Raw genomic sequence first — 17,285 nt, 5'->3', positions numbered from 1 at the left:
AGGGCTCTGGGCTGCTGCAGTCGTGGAGGACGCAGGGGAGCCAGTGTGCAGGGGGAGGCAGCGCCAGGGGAGGGGCCAGGCTCTTTCCAACAGCCAGCGCTCGTGGGCGCTAAGAGGGTGAGGGCCCACTCACCCCCGGCCTGGGGAGGGCCTTCATCTGTTCACAGGGGATCCACACTTCCAACACGAGGGTCAGTTGTCAACATGAGGTTTGGGGGTCGAACATCTAGATTGTGTCCCCAAGCAACGCGAACATTCGTAAGGGAGCGTCCGCTGAAGAGTGAGCAGGAGCCAGGTGGGGTTGGGTGGCAGCGAAGACAGTCTGGGACAGAGACAGTGCTTCATCGCAGGCAGGGAGGCCCGGCAGAGTCTAGTGTGTTCTGGGAGCCATCTGCAGGCTGGCGTGGAGCTGGAGGGCGTCTCGGAGGATGAGCCTGCAGAGGCAGGCAGGCTAGGGCTGGCCTACGCTGGCCACCCTGCTTCCGAAGCGTGGAGGAAACCTTACAGGATTTGTCCTTTCTGGTCATATCGAAAGAACTTAAGTGTGGGAATGATGTGGCCACACCCAGAGATTTGGGTTTCAGAGAACTCACTCTAGTGGCAGGGGGAGGGTGGGTTTTTGCCATTGGGGGGCCTCAGCACTGACAGTGAGGGCCCCCTGGCAGGGTGTGGGAGCTGAGCAGCCCCGAGGTGCACAGGACAGGGGTGGGGCAGGGTCCCTGGCTGCCAGTGTGCCCACAGCACAGGAGCACATGCAGCAGACGGCCTGTCTCTGTGTGTGGGGGGAATAATCAGGGAAGGCGCGGTTGGGTGCCAGGATGGCTGGTTGGCATAGAGCCAGGATGGTCCCACAGCCGGAGGGAGGAGGAGGCCCTGGGAGAAGGGATGAAGCACTGCGGGCTGCCAGGAGAGGGGAGGAGGGGCACGGGCAAGTCAGCAGCCCAGGCGGTCATCTGGGCTTGGGGGTGGAATGGCTGCAGCACCTCCGGGACAGAGAGTCAGGACATCTTGGTTTTCTTCCCGGCTGTATCCCAGAGGCTGTAATTCACACAAAGTCTCATAACTTTATCACAGGTCCTGTATCTAAGCTAAAAAAAAAAAAAAAAAAAAAGTCTCATAACTTTAAAGGTATAAACGCCTTCCTTTCCTTTACTGGTAAAAGTTCATCAACTAATGAAAAGGAATCGAAGTAATGAAATAAAGCCTAGGGACAGATGCAGGCACTCGAGCCTCCTCATGTTTGGACTCCTCACGTACTGGTACAGAAACGCGTTTGAGGCGGAGATGAGACACACCGGCCGTTGTCTTGCCCCGGGAGACTGGTGGTTTCGAGGACTAGCTATAGTGTCTTGCGGCTGGTGGTCTCATGAGGATTTACTGTGGAGCGAACGCAAAATTTGATTCATCGCTTGGCTCCAGAATTTTGTCGACTTTCTGTTTGGCTTTGTCCTTAAGAGCAAGGTCCGAGGTCCTGTAAGTGGCAGCCCGGACAGCATGAATGCTTCTCGACTGAGTCACCCTGGTCAGCTGATGTCCCAGCCCTCTGCAGCCCCCAGCAGTTTGCCTGAGTCAGCCAAGAAGAGGTAAGTCATGGTTAGCAGCACCAAGCATGACATCCCAGGCCGGTCAGGAGGTCCCAGGGATGGAAACGTGTGTTTGTCATGGATAAGCATCTCACGATTTTGCACATGCTTCTCTTTGTATCTGGTGCATCTCCCGGGCCCTGTGGGGACAAAAGTGAATGACATTCTGCTCTCATAGTCCCTTGTAACTCAACCACTGAGTAGCTTTCTTATCCGAGCGTTGGATTACTGACTGCTGATGGCAACCTGGGAAGTGCTGGTCAGTACTGTGCTGTGATAGTCCATGGGTCTCCCAAACCAGGCTCCCTCAGGCTGCTGCCACCAGCACCCTGAGTCACCCACCCTCCCAGTGCCTCCTGCTCATCCCCTGCCCTTGCCTAGACCACAGCGGGCCACCGGTGAGCAGGAGACAGCACAGCCTTCCCTGGCAGGGCTTCTGCCTTCTTCTCCACCTCCTGGCTGTCCCTGCCAGGCCTCCTCTGGGCCAATTAACCTTCACAAAGTACCGCTCTGACCCAGTTGTTTCTTGGTCAGTAAGGAATAGTGGCTTCCTGCATTACAGAGGGTCAGGCCTGAGCTTTTTCAGGCATTTTTGGCCACCTCACGTGCCTCTCCAGGCTGGTCCACTTTCTTACAAACCGCTTGCTCTAGCCCAGTTGCAAGTCTCATCTAGATCAGAAGCAAGTTCTCAGGTCCCACCCGAGACGACCTAAACCGGAAGCACAAAGGTGGTGCCCGGCAGTCTGTGCCTAACAAGCCCTGGCTCCCCAGGTGTCCTCCCTCAGTGGTCTCTCACCTGCAGGCTCCCTCTGCTCCCACTCCTTCACAGTTCGACTATCCACACCCCCTGGTCGCTCTCTTCCTGTGGTTTAGTTTCGAGTTCAGATCCACAGGTGCCTTCTGTGTGCCAGGCCCTGTGGGGTCCTGCAGGCAAATCCCTGGGCATAGAAATGGGTTAACGATTGCCTGGGGCAGCAGGGAGATGGGAGTGACTGATGGTGGGGATGAGGTTTCTTTTGGGGATGATGAAAATGTTCTGAAACTAGGTATGGTGATGGATGTGTAACTGTTAAGTAAGTATGCTAAAACCCTTGGGTGAACTTTAAGGTATGTCAATTATATTAATATCTGTTTTTGTTTTTTTTTTAACAGATAGGGTCTTGCTCCATTTGCCCAGGCTGGAGTGCACTGGCACAGTCGTATCTCACTGCAGCCTCAGACTTCTCGGCTCAAGTGATTCTTGCACCTCAGCCTCCCAAGTAGCCGGGACCATAGGCAAGTGCCACCACATGTGGCTAAAAATTCTGTTCTTGGACCGGACATGGTGGCTCACGCAATAATCCCAGCATTTGGGGAGGCCGAGGTGGGAAGATTGCTTGAGGCCAGGAGTTGGAGAATAACCTGGGCAACATAGCAAGACCCTATTTATTAAAAAAAACAAAAACAAAATTAGCCAGGCATGGTGGCACCTGCCTGTAATCCCAGCTACTCGAGAGGCTGAGGTGGGAGGATTGCTTGAGCCCAGGAGTTGAAGGCTACAGTGAGCTGTGATCCTACCACGGAACCCCAGCCTGGGTAGCAGAGAGAGACCCTGTCTCTTAAAAAAAAAAAAAAAAGAAAGAAAGTCCTGTTCTTGCTTTGGAGTGTTTGTAACCTGTTTTGGTATTTAATCATGTGTGACCTTAGATTCTTAATGTCTCCCAACCTCTGGTGCTGTCCTGGAGGCCTGGTGCCTGTTTTGTTCTCTCTGCAGCTGGCACTGGACAATTGGCTTAGCCAGAAGTCCTGTAGATAAGGCTGAGCAAAAATGTGCTCTGAGTCCCTTCCCTGAGGATGGCACGTTTGCAGAGTGAGGGGAATGCCTGGGTGCCATCTTCCCGTATTTGGTATAGTCCCTCCCATGACATCCCCAAAGCTCTAGAAAAGTAGGCCTGGGCGTACAGGGTGTCTCGTCCCTCACGTCACAAAGCTGAGGTTACAGAAGGATCGTGGTTTATTAATTAATAAATGCTCTCTTTGCCCACTGTGACCCATTCCTGACAGGAAACACGTGCTTATTATTATAGAAAAGAAAGAGATCAGATTAGATTAAAAACAATTCCCAGAACTGGCTTTTCAGCAGATCTCAAGGGACTATGGAAGCCTGGTAAATTGCTTGGCATATTTTTTCTTTTCTATTGCAAAAACTGGAAAACAGGTGATTTGGGGATGTCATTAGATTTTGGCAGTTTGGAGACAATTAAATTCAGCTATCTAGTAAGTCAGAGCCCATTTTACCTCTAACTTTTTAATTAAACAGGTCTTTTTGCTCTTTCACATTTTGGGCAGCAGTGGTACTGCCTGGAGGAGCTTATTAACTAGGTGAATGGAATCATTGGTCAGTGACATGGTGTTTTAAGACACTCAGCATGAAAATAATTGTTACTTCATTTTTAAAATATCGTTGAAAGCTGTTTAGCATATTTTAAAGCGGTGGCGGCAGCTCCAGATAAGTAACAATGACCACTTTCTAACAGTTTGATCATTTTCTTTAGTGAGGAACTGGTGGCTGAAGCTCATACCCTCTGCACCCAGCTAGCAAGTGCCATGCAAGACACCATGAGAGGGCAGGACCAGAGTTTCACGGTAACAGCCTGCGTGGACCCAGCTATTCCACATCCTTTCTTTTTGCAGCAAAAAAGGACAGGAATGGAAAGGCAGCCCAGTTTTATCCACGATCTCAGTATATACTTAGGATTTTCTAGCACATATATTTTATCATTTGTTATAACAGTGCCAGTATTACTGAATGCTTACAAGCATGTTATTGCACCGTCTCATTCAGTCCTGACAACACTTAACCCTGATGGGGAAGGTGACATCGTCCCCAGGCCCTTCCCTCCCTGCACCTTCCGTGCCACTGCCGAACGTCTGTGAGTGCCAAGTGCTGGTCTGGTCTATGGTGACGAAGCAGGACAAAGGCCCCACGCCTCGGGGACTCAGCTCTGCAGCAGGCAGCACTAGTTACGGGGAAGCTAACCGGAAGAAAACCTAGCCAGGACACAGTTACACTGACACAAAGCTCAAACTGCCGAGAGGATCCTAAGCCATTCCTTTACGATCTGCACACAGCCTTTTCCTGCTAATGCAACCACCCGCTAACCTCCCCTAGGTCCTGGGTTTTCGGAAGCATTGGAGGGGACACCACTGCTGGTTTTAGTCACCTCTGACGTAGTCGACTGTCCCCCAGCTTGTAGGCTTTCTGCGTCTCTTGCTGCTCTTCTGGCACCACACGTTTTGATCCTTTCACTGCTTGCCTGCACTTCTGCCAGAGGAAAAGGAAGTCTCGTCAGGCCGTTTCATGTGGTGAGGCTGGAAACCAATGGCCGACATGAGCTCTTGGTACCACCCGCCTGCCCTGAGCATATAAAATAAGTGCTGGGAGCCACGAGGGCTACCAAAATCTCAGAGCCTCTGAGCCAGTCCAAAGAAAAGATCCTGTGCAGTTTTGAACATGTAGCTTAGCTCCAGGGTGTCCTGCAATAACAAGTCTATCACTAATAAAAGGGTTTAAACTAACTTCTAAATTGTGCTGGTTGCCTCCCAAAGAGGAAAAACAGCCTGCAGTCTGTTGGTAGCTGTTGTCTTTTTAACTTGCCTGTCGACTTTCAGACTCTCGACTGGAGCTGGCTGGAGGAGGAAGAGCAGAGTAGCCTGGAGCGGCCTTGTGACGTGGGGGGTCCCTGACCCTTTGGCGTGGGCTGATGGTGGCTCCGGCTGCAGTGGTGTCCTAGCAGTCTCCGGCAGCCAGACGGAGCTCTCGTTTCTCCAGCTGCTGGGCCCTTCACTCTGGACCCCGGGCGTGGCCCTCAGCAGCTGCCACCTCGCCTGCACACTGGAAGTCTCTGTCCCGGAGCCCCGGCACACGGTGGTGGGCGATGCTGGTCACAAACATTCAGGGAACAGCCACAGCAGCTATTTTGTCTGCTGTGACAGAGTGCTCAAAGTACGATTTGCCACACAGATGACTGGACAGATGTCTCGCTCGGGTCCTTGAGAACAGAGTCTGAACTTGGTGCCAGCCTGTCCTCTCCTGGTCTCCAGAGACCCTGATCCCCCTGCCGCCTCTCACCCTGCAGCTAGCGTTTCCTCTGGATTCTCCTAAACAAACGTTTCGATTACAGCCTTGGCCTGGCCCCATCCTCTCTTCCTCTTTTAATTTCTCTGCTGCTCATGTTTTATTTTTACCCACTACTTTGGTGGTTGTCCTTTTAGCAAAATCACAGTGAATGCCCAGCCCGTCTGTGGTCCTTTAGCCACAGAGGGACTCCCTGTAGCCCAGATGGAAGAGCAGCTGCCTTCTTCTTAGTCCCAAAGATTAGCTGGGAGTGCGTCGTCATGGGGAAGAAGGCAGGAAGGAACGGGGGTCTGCCAGTGACTGGCTGCGGACCACTGTACTCACAGCTCTTGCCCAGACGCATGTGGGGGTGGGGGCATGGGTGTCCCGTCTCTCCCTCATCTAGCAGTATTAGTAAATGGATTTATTTTTAAAACGGTTTCTATATTTTGTAACATGATTCAAACACTTATACTGGGTTCACCAGTCCACTTTTATCATACCTATGGTTAGGACTTCTGGACTAAAGTAATGGAAAATTTTATAAAATTGTATAGTGCCTGGATCAACAACAGTGCAGGAGTGCTGCTGCTTTGACATTTTGCAACACCTCTCTTATATAAAAGCAAGAGTGCAAAAGGAGTTCATGTGATCACACATGGGTGAGTTGGGTTGGAAAAGGAAGTTGGAGAATCTAACCAAGTGGTTTCCATGGAGATACTGTGATGTTTTTCCGTGATCAAGTAAGTTAAAGAAGCAGTTCATTACTTTTTAGAGATTTACATTGTACACTGGTAAAATATCTGAAAAGTCTTATAATAAAGAAACTGGCTTAACTTTTTGTAAATCCGCAATTTACCATTATCATTTGGCTGTGGAGCCTCCCCTGCCCCCCATGTGTGTATGTAACATTTGTTAACATACCAAGGAACTAGAGTTCAGTAAAGCCTGGTTTTAGAAACCCTGATAAAGGACATAGTGGGAAATAAGACCCTAAAGACTGGGATGGGGTAGGTTGGGGAGGGAATGGATGCTGGGCTGGGGGCCATGGACTTCTTTTGTAGGCAATTGGTAGTCACGGAAGAATTTTGATCGAAGAAATGATACAGCTGAAGCAGTGGTTTAAGAAATTTATGACTGGAACACTGATTGATTGAAAAAGTGAAAACCCTGGAGTTAGGAATTCTGCTTCCAAAAAGATGAAATAGATGTACTTTTTCCTCTCACTGAGTACAGCGAAAGTCCTTGGACTTACAAGCAAATACAAGAAGACCAAAAGGTAGAGACTGTCCAGGGACAGTGGTTACCTGGGGAATGGCACTGGCAGTGAGCTCTCTGGGTTTTCTTTTTGTCTCATGTACCCTAGATGGGGCGCTGGAGGGCTTGACCCAGATGGGCACAGACAGAAGAGCCTCAAGAAGAGCCTGCTCTCTCCAGCTGTTACTTTCCTACTGTAGCAGATTACCACAACAGAATTTATTCTCTGATGGTTCCAGAGGACACAGGACTAAGATCAAGACATTGTCAGGACGGTACCTTCTCCAAAGGCTCCAGGAAAGATTCTGTTCCTTGCCTCTTCTAGCTTCCGGTGACTTAAGACAACCCTTGCCTTGTGGCTGCGCCCCTGCTACAGGGTCATGTTGCTGCGGCTCTCGGTCAGATCTCCCGTGTTGTGTGTCTCAGGAGAACACTCGCCACTGGATTGAGGATCAATGTAGAAATCCCAGAAAAAGCATTGCCTCTCAAGATTTTTTAGTGTAATCACGTATTTTGCCATATGAGGTATTAGTCACAGGTTCTGGAGATTAAGATGTGAACATGCCTTCCTGGGTACTGCCATTCAACCCACTGTACTAGCCAAGGGACCAGAAACAGCTGGCCTAGATGACAGAAGGAAAAAAAAATTGGGAGAAATTGTTACAGTAACATATATAAATAGCTTTTATATGTAAAAAAGCCTGTTGATGTATGAAGTACTCAGTTTACTGGAGCACCTGATTCCAACTACAGTCCAGGAAAATATCTCACTTTGCCATTGTCTGCCTCCTACAACTGGAGATGCTTCAAACCTACATCTAGAAATCTTCTTACCTCGTTGCCCTCCTGATTCTAGAAAACCTAGCTTATAGACTACTCTAGACATTAATCATTATTTTTCTTCTGATTCCATAGAAATGCCTCTTATCAATGAGTTGTTTATCCCAGACCAAAAAAAAAAAAAACAAACAAAACCAAAAACCCTCGAATTCATCACCACCAGACCTGTCTTACAAGAAATACTAAAGGGAGGTTGTCAATCTGAAGGAAAAGGATGCTAACATGCAACAGAAAATCATCTGAAGGTATTAGGTTTACTGGTAAAAGTAAGCACACAGATAAATTCAGAATATTCTAAACTTTCTGTGTAAACCACTCACATTTTTAGCATAAAGACTAAAAGATAAATCTACCAAAAATAATAACTACAACCATTTGTTAAGAGGCTATATAAAAAGAGACAATAAAAAGTCAAAAGGTGGGGTGGATGGAGTTAATATGTGGAGTTTTAAAGTTTTTTTCTTTGTGATCAAAGTTGTCATCAGTTAAAAATAACTTGTTATAAGAGATTTTTTTTTTTTTGGAAGGCTCTTGGTAACCACAAAAACAAAAACCTACAATAGATACACTAAAAATAAAGATCAAGAAATTAAAACATACTACTAGATAATATCACTTATTAACAAAGGAAAACAGGAAGAGGGGACTTTCAAAGCAACCAGAAAACAAATAACAAAATGGCAGTAAGTCTTTACCTATCAATGATAACATGGAATGTAAATGGGCAAAATTCTCTAATTAAAGAAATAGAATGGCTAGCTAGATTAAAACACATACAACTATGTGCTGCCTACAGGAAATTCACCTATAAAGACATAGACTGAAAGTAAAGGTATGAAAGAACATATTCTATGCAAATGAAAACAACAACAAAAAAAATGAGTTGGCCGGGTGCAGTGGCTCACGCATGTAATCCTTGCAATCTGGGAGGCCAAGGCAGGCAGATTGCTCTCAAGGTCAGGAGTTCAAAACCAGCCTGAGCAAGAACAAGACCCCGTCTCTACTAAAAATAAAAAGAAATTCATTGGACAACTAAAAATATATAGAAAAAAAATTAGCTGGGCATGGTTGTGCATGCCTGTAGTCCCAGTTACCTGGGAGGCTGAGGCAGGAGGATCATGTGAACCCATGAGTTTGAGGTTGCTGTGAGCTAGGCTGACACCACAGCACTCTAGCCTGAGCAACAGAGTGAGGTTCTGTCTCAAAAAAAAGCCAAAGAAGGTCTTAATATAATGATAAAGAGATGAATTCATCAAGAAGATATATTAATAACAATTATATATGCAATCAACATCAGAGCACCCAAACATATAAAGAAATTACTAATAAATCTAAGTGGAGAGATAGACTGTAATACAATAGTAGTGGACTTCAACACCCACTATCAACAATGGACAGGTCGTCCAGACAGAAAATCAAAGAAACATAAGAAACTACACTACACCAAGTGGACCTAAAAATATTTACAGGACATTTAATTGAGTTGCTGTAGAATACATATTCTCATCAGCACATGGAACATTCTCAAGGATAGACCATATGTTAGGCCACAAAACAAGTCTTAAGAAATTTAAAAAAATTGAAGTCATATGAGGTATCTTTTCTGATTATGATGGAATGAAACTGGAAATTAATAACAGGAACTTTGGAAACTATACAAATACATGGAAATTAGACAACATCCTCCCAAATGATCAATGAGCAATGAAGAAATTAAGGAAATTTAAAAATGTTTTGAAACAAACAAAAATGGGAAACACAACATACCAAAACCTGTGGGATATAGTAAAAGCAGTGCTACCACATTTTTATAGCAATAAATGCCTACATCAAAGGAGTAGCAGGACTTCAAATAAAGAACCTAATGTACTTTAAAAGACTGCAAAAGCAATAATGAACCAAACCCAAACATTAAAGGAAAGATAAAAGGTCAGAGCAGAAATAAATGAAATTAGGCCAAAAAACCCATAAAAGATTAATGAGATAAAAAGTTGGCTTTTTAGAAAAGGTAAAATTAACAAACCTTTAAAAAGAAAAGAAGACCCAAATAGATAAAATCAGAGAGAAAAAAGGAGACATTGTAACTGACACCACAGAAATTCAAAGGATCATAGGGACTATTATGAGCAACCAAATGCCAATAAATTGGAAACCTTAGGTGAAATTAATAAATTCCTAGACACAACTTTCTAAGATAAAACATGAAGAAAGAGAAAATATGAATGGGCCAATAGCAAGTAACAAGATAGAAGCAGTAATAAAAAGACTCCCCACAAAGAAAAGCCCAGGACCTGATGGCTTTACTGCTGAGTTCTACCAAACATTTAAAGAAAAACTAGTATCAATTCTACTCAAACTATCCAAAAAATTTTTTTGAAGAGGAGGGAATATGTTCAAACTCACTCTATAAAGCCAGCATTACCTTGATACCAAAACCAGACAAAGAGGCCAGGTGTGGTGGCTCATGCCTGTAATCCTAGCACTCTGGGAGGCTGAGGTGGGCAGATTGCTTGAGGTTAGGAGTTGGAAACCAGCCTGAGCAAGAGCAAGACCCCGTCTCTACTATAAATAGAAATTAATTGGCCAACTAATATATATAGAGAAAAAAAATTAGCTGGGCATGGTGGTGCATGCCTGTAGTCCTAGCTACTTGGGAGGCTGAGGCAGCAGGATTGCTTGAGTCCAGGAGTTTGAGGTTTCTGTGAGCTAGGCTGATACCCTGGCATTCACTCTAACCTGGGCAACAAATCGAGGCTCTGTCTCAAAAAAAAAAACAAAACAAAACAAAAAACCACAAAGACATCAAAAATAAAAAAAAAAAACTATAGGCCAATATCCCTATGACCATAGATACAAAATAGTAGCAAACTGAATTCAACAACACATTAATAAGATCATTTACCGTGATCAAATGGGATTCATCCCAGGATTCAAGGATGGTTCAGCATAAGCAAGTTAATAAATCTGATACATCACATTAATAGAATGAGGACCAAAAATCATATGATCATTTCAACAGCTGCTGAAAAGCATTTGATAAAATTCCACATCCCTTCATGATATTAAACTCTCAACAAACTGGGTATATAAGGAACATACCATACCTCAAAACAATAAAGGCCATATATGTGAAACCCACATCATACTGAATGGGGAAAAATTGAAAGCCTTAAGATCTGGAACAAGACAAAGATGCCCCTTTTTTTAATTCAACATAGTACTGCAAGTCCTAGCAAGAGCATTTAGACAACAGAAAGAAATAAAGGACATCCAAATTAGAAAGGAAGTCAAATTGTCCTTGTTTGCAGATGATAAGAGGTTATATTTAGAAAAAATCAAGAAAGCCATCCCTTTTACAATAGCTAAATAAAATACCTATGAATAAACTTAACCAAAGAAGTGAAAGAGCTCTACAACAAGGGTAATCATAAAACACGATGAAAGAAATTGAAGAGGACATAAAATATGAACAGTTATGTTCATTAATTGGAAGAATTAATATTGTTTAAATGTCCATACTACCCAAAGTGATCTACAGAGTCAGTGCAATCTCTATCAAAATAACAACATTCTTCACAGAAATAGAAAAAAAATCTGAAATTCATATGTAACCACAAGACCCCAAAGAGCAATTCTGAACAAAAAGAACAAAGCTGGAGGCATCACATTATCTGACTGCAAAATATACTGCAAAGTTATAGTAACCAAAACAGCATGGTACTGGCATAAAAACAGACACACAGACCAGTGGAACAGGCTAGAGAATGCATAAGTAAATACACATATTTACAGCCACTCGATTTTTACAAAGGCACCAAGAACATACTTTGGGGAGAGAACAGTCTCTTCAATAAGTGGTACCAGGAAAACTGGATATTCATTTGCAGAAGAACAAAACTAGAGCCCTACCTCTTACCATATACAAAAATCAAATCAAAATGGATTAAAGATTTAAATGTAAGACCTGAATCTATGAAGCTACTAGTAGAAAACAGAAATTTTTCAGGACATTGGTCTGGGCAACGAATTCTTGAGTAAGACCTTGAAAACACAGTAAAACAAAGAAAAATTTGACAAGTGAGATCACATCAAGCTAAAACGTTTTTTTCACTGCAAAGGAAAGAATTGACAGCAAAGAGACAATATACAGAATGGGAGGAAATATATGTAAACTATCCATCTGACAATAAATTAATATCCAGAATATATAAGGAACCCAATTCTATAGCCCAAAAAATCTGATTTAAAAATAGACAAAAGATCTGAATAGACATTCTTGAAAGAGGACATGAATGTCCAACAGATATATGAAAAAGTGCTCAATATCACTAATCAGATTTAATCATTACACATTGTATCCTTGTATCAAAATATCACATGTACCCCATAAATATGCATGACTATATGTATCCATATATATTTTAAAATCTCTATTTGCCTGTATCTCATAGAGGTCCTGCTTTGAGGGGCCATCTGTTAATACAATCCCATTTCCTTAAATGAGCCAGAACTGTTTAACTGGACTGGCCCATTCACAGAAATGGAAAACTTGTTTAATGGGATCCTTTGCCACTCAACTATTAACTCGATTTCTCTCTCCACAGCTGCCAACTCAGCTTTTATTTAACATATGAAACTTCCAGGGAAGTTTTAAACTGGAATGTTGGTGCTCAAAGAATAACCACAAAAGCTAGCTTTGACATGCTGAGAGGCCTTACAGAACCACCTTCCCTCTAAACTGACTTGTTCACTCCACAAGTGCAGGGAGAGCCTCTCTCTGGAATTTCCTTATCTGACCAAGAAAGCTTTTCTCTAAAGGAAGTGCAGTTGTCTTAAACCCCCTCTCTAGGGATCTTATCAAATAACCAGGAAAGATCAAGCACCAGAGAGAAGAGACTGGGAGTCACCACCACTCACAAACTTTCCATCTGAGAGGGCTTTAGAGACTACCTGGGGGGCATTTTCGGCATAGTTAGACAACCTTTGTTCCTGTGCTGCTCTGCTTCTCACCTTCCTGTGATGTCAGCCTCCCACCTCCCGGGTCCATTCATTCTCCCTAATTATTTGCTGCCCCTCAAAACAATTGCCAGTGTTCCCCATCTCCCCCCTCCCCTATGAAAAAGGGTATGTAAGCTTCTGTACAGCATTAAGTTATTGTGTAATCATTCTGTGATGTCCCCGTGCTGTGCATGTTAAATTTGTGTGCCTTTTCTCCTGTGAAAGGAAAGCTGCGTGTGGTGGCTTGGACCCGTAGTCTCACCTACTTACGAGATTGAGGCAATAAGATTGCTCGAGTTTAAGTCCAGCCTGGGCAGTATAGCAAGACCTTGTCTCTTACAAAAAAAAAAAAAAAAAAAAAGAAAAGAAAATCTTTTCCCCTCACATTGGAAACCAGCATGTCTAGCCTCACCTCTGCTATTCAACATTGTTCTAGAAGTTCTAGCCAGTGCAAGAAAGGGAAATAAAAGACAAAGAGATTGGAAAGGAAGAAATGAAACCATCCATAGTTGCAGATAACATGATGGTTTATTTAGAAAATCCAACAAAATGCACAAAAACACTCCTCCTAGGGCTAAAAAAGGAGTTCGACAAGATCACAAGATAAGCAAAAATCAATACTAGCAACAAACACTTGAAAACCAAAATTTAAAAATACAATAGTGTTTTTAATCACTCAAAACAAAATGAAATACTTAGGTGTGAATCTAACATAACAAGTACAATACTTTCATGCTAAAATTATACTGATGGCAAAATTTAAAGAGCTATTAAAGTTATTAAGTATGAAATGTCTGATTTCCTTAAGTACTAAGTTTGACAGTTGCTATCTGTAACATTTTGCTTTTTTTTTTTTTTTTTTTTTTTTTTTTGAGACAGAGTCTCACTCTGTTGCCCGGGCTAGAGTGCCATGGTGTCAGCCTAGCTCACAGCAACCTCAAACTCCTGGGCTCATGCAATCCTCCTGCCTCAGCCTCACAAATAGCTGGGACTATAAGGATGTGCCACCATGCCCGGCTAATTTTTTCTATATATTTTTGTCCAACTAATTTCTTTCTATTTTTTAGTAGAGAAGGGGTCTCACTCTTGCTCAGGCTGGTCTCGAACTCCTGACCCCAAGCTACTCTCCTGCCTTGGCCTCCCAGAGTGCTAGGATTACAGGAGTGAGCCACCATACCCGGCCTATAACATTTCACTTTGACAGTTCTTTTTTTTTTGAGACATTGTCTCACTCTTTCCTGGGCTAGAGTGCCGTGGCATTAGCCTAGCTCACAGCAACCTCAAACTCCTGGGTTCAAACAATCCTCCTACCTTAGCCTCCCAGGTAGCTGGGACTATAGGCACGCACCACAGTGCCTGGCTAATTTTTTTTTCTTTTTAGTTGTTTGACTAATTTCTTTCTATTTATAGTGGAGATGGGGTCTCACTCTTGCTCAGGCTGGTCTTGAACTCCTGGACTCAAGCAATCCTCCTGCCTTGGCCTCCTAGAGTGCTAGGATTATAGGCGTGAGCCACTGCACCTGGCAAAGACAGTTCTTGTTTTATTTTTATTGTGAAGGTACATCCTCATTCTTGCAAACAAATGGTTTGGCTTAGATTATCTTTCAAATTTTTTTTAGAGCAATGTTTGTGAAACCATGAATAAGTAAAATAAATTCATGGTTTTTTTTCAAATATAAGTTCTGTCATGGAACCAATGCTGTACAGACAGCTCAAAATATCAACGAAGTGTTTGGGGAGGCTGTGGGTAATGAACACCTAGTCGGTGGTTTGAGAAGTTCCATTATAGTGATCTTGAAAATGAGCCATGTGGACGACCTGAGACCAAAGTGGATAATGATGAGCTGAAAACTGTAGTGGAAGTAAATCCATCTCAACCTACACATGAATTAGCAGCAAGACTTGACATTACTATTCCAACAATATTGGACCATTTGAAACAAATGGGCAAGGTAAAGAATCTGGATAGATGGGTACGGCATGAATTAAACCAATGTCAGAAGAGAAATTGTCTAAATGCTTGCCTTTCTTTGCTGTCATGACATGAAGGTGAACCATTTGTACACCGTATTGTTACATGTGATGAAAAATGGAGTGTTTTGGACAATCTCAGGTGTTTGGCACAATGGTTGGGTAAAGATGAAATGCCAAAACGCAATCCAAAACCAAATATTCATCAGAGAAAGCCAGTGGTGTCTGCCTGGTGGTCCAGCGCTGATATTAACCACAACAGCTTCATGAAGCCTGGTTAGTCAGTTACAGCGGATGTCTACTGCAACCAGCTGGATGAAATGATGAGGATGTTTGCGATTAAGCAGCTGAGATTGGTCTATAGAGACAGGCCAGTCCTCTTGTAAGACAACCACATGTCACACAAACAACGCTGCTTAAACTACAGAAGCTGGACTTGGAAACTCTCTGTCGTCCACCATATTCAGGAGACCTTGCACCAACTGACTACACTTCCTGGCTTTGGACCACTTCTTGCAAGGGAAAATAGTCAATTCTTAACAAACTGTGGAAAATGTCTTTTGCCACTCGCTCTCCAGACCTCTTTGCTGATGGCATAAACAAGCTACTGTTAACATGGCAAAACTCTGTCAATAGTTTAGGTGCACACTTTGATTAACTCTATTGCTTCTTGTTTGAGATATAATAAACTTTTGATTCAAAATCAGACATTTCATATTTAATGACCTAATACATGGAGAGACATGCCATGTTCTTGGATTGGATGACCCAATATATTAAAGGTGTCAGTTCTCCCCAAATTAGTAAACAAGTTTAACACAGTTCCTGTAAAATGTTAAGCAATTTTCGTATAGATAGATAGGATTAGTCTAAAACTTCTATGGAAAGACAAAGGCCCTAAGAAAGCTAAAATTCTGAAAAAAATAAACTGGGAGTAACCACTTTACCCAATTTTACTTGACTGTGTGGTATGGGTGGAGGTACAGACACACAAAGGAACAGAATAGAGAACCCAGATACAGGCCCATGTAACGTGTGCTCTACACAACACAATGGCAAGTGGCAAGAAATGAAATAGGAGACTAGTCCTGAGACAGATCACAGTAGGCCTTGTAGCCTTGGAAGGGAGTTGGGATTTTACTCTTAAGTGCAGTGAGAGAATATTTAAATGGGCGATGTAAATTGAGATCACGTATGACAAGATCACACTTGTCTTGTTTTATAGGGCTGCAGTCCCCAACCCTTGGGCAACGGACCAGTACTGGTCTGTGACCAGTCAGAGACTGGGCTGCAGAGCTCTGCCAGCCCCTCCTGCCCCCACCCTGCCCCTGTGGAAAAATTGTCTTCCATAAAACTTGGGGGGGGGGGCGGCGCACAGCAGGAGGTGAGTGGTGGGTGAGCCAGTGAAACTTCTTCTATGCAGCCACTCCCCATTGCTCACATCACTGCCTGAGCTCCGCCTCCCTGCCTCCACCCTGTCCGTGGAAAAATTGTCTTCCACGATACTGGTCCCTGGTGCCAAAAAGGTTGGGGACTGTTGTAGGCGACCCGAGCAGGAGGCAGGCTGAGGAGGCCATGGCAGTAGTCCGGGAGATCAGGGTAGACTGAAGGAGGGCAGAGGTGGCTAGGGTGGTGACAGGCGACCCAATTCAGAACAAGTAAGCTGGAGACGGAATAGATGAGATGAGGGTTGCTGCTATGCTGGGGTGTGAAAAGAAAGCAATTAAGAATGACCTGTAGGGTTTTGACTGATGGCAAGTGGATTAAAATGCCTTTAACAGAGGTGGGGAAAAATTAAAGAGAAGCTCATGGGGCAAGAATAGTTTAGGACATTTTATCTTTGAGACACCTTATTATAACAACTAGAGGTACCCAGTCCACAATCTGATTTGTGAGGCTGGAGCTCAAGGCTGGAAATAGGAATTCAGGAGTCTTCAAGCCTAGACATGGCATTTAAACAGATGAAACTGGACAGGGTGGAAAAGCTAGATGTAAGATGGATACGTGGAAGTAATTTCTCATAAAGTTTGGAAAGTAAAGAAGGAGCTGGGAACCAGTGCTCACACACACAGAGACACACACTGTCACACGCACACACCCCTGAGGAGTGGCCAGGAAGAAGGAAAACCCAGAGCATATGGTATCGTAGAATCTAACTGAAAACAAATTATTGTAAGAGTAACTAAGTGGGTCAAATATTCTAAGAATATAAGCATAGAAAATTGATTATTTTCCTAGGATTCTCTGACACTAACTTTTAAAAGGTCATTAATATTCATATAAAAATGACCCCACAATTCCCTACATTTATAACTTTCAAAATTCAGAGATGGACAAAACACATTTTTAGTTAAAGAGGAGTGATCATTCTGCAGAACAAAATAATATAGATGTAGCCTGGAATAGAGATTGCATAGGAAAAAATGTGAACAGAATAAAAGTAGGACAAGTCATATATCTAAATGACAGTGGGACTCAAGGTATTAAGAAGTTGCAGGAATAAAGTTAAGAGGCAAGGAATAAATTGGGGAAAATACAGA

General features: G+C 43.6%; 1 protein-coding gene across 6 annotated transcripts in view; it reads left to right on the top strand.

The window, feature by feature from the left end:
- The window catches only part of IKBKB (inhibitor of nuclear factor kappa B kinase subunit beta), a 58,650-nt gene extending 52,124 nt beyond the window's left edge, over positions 1 to 6,526 (top strand). For 5 of the 6 annotated variants that reach the window (XM_020282452.2, XM_075997322.1, XM_075997323.1 and 2 more), the window contains exons 20-22: positions 1,456 to 1,583; positions 4,118 to 4,208; positions 5,235 to 6,526. In XM_020282452.2, the coding sequence (XP_020138041.2) occupies positions 1,456 to 1,583; positions 4,118 to 4,208; positions 5,235 to 5,309 (294 nt within the window). In that variant the 3' untranslated portion in view covers positions 5,310 to 6,526. Of the gene's footprint in view, positions 1 to 1,455; positions 1,584 to 4,117; positions 4,209 to 4,734; positions 5,142 to 5,234 lie in introns of those variants that run through there. The other variant, XM_075997326.1, reaches the window with a different exon arrangement.
- Positions 6,527 to 17,285: the final 10,759 nt, after the last annotated feature.

The sequence above is a fragment of the Microcebus murinus genome, chromosome 24 (assembly GCF_040939455.1).
Source record: "Microcebus murinus isolate Inina chromosome 24, M.murinus_Inina_mat1.0, whole genome shotgun sequence".
NCBI lineage: Eukaryota > Metazoa > Chordata > Mammalia > Primates > Cheirogaleidae > Microcebus > Microcebus murinus.
This window is presented reverse-complemented; position numbering and strand designations above follow the sequence as displayed.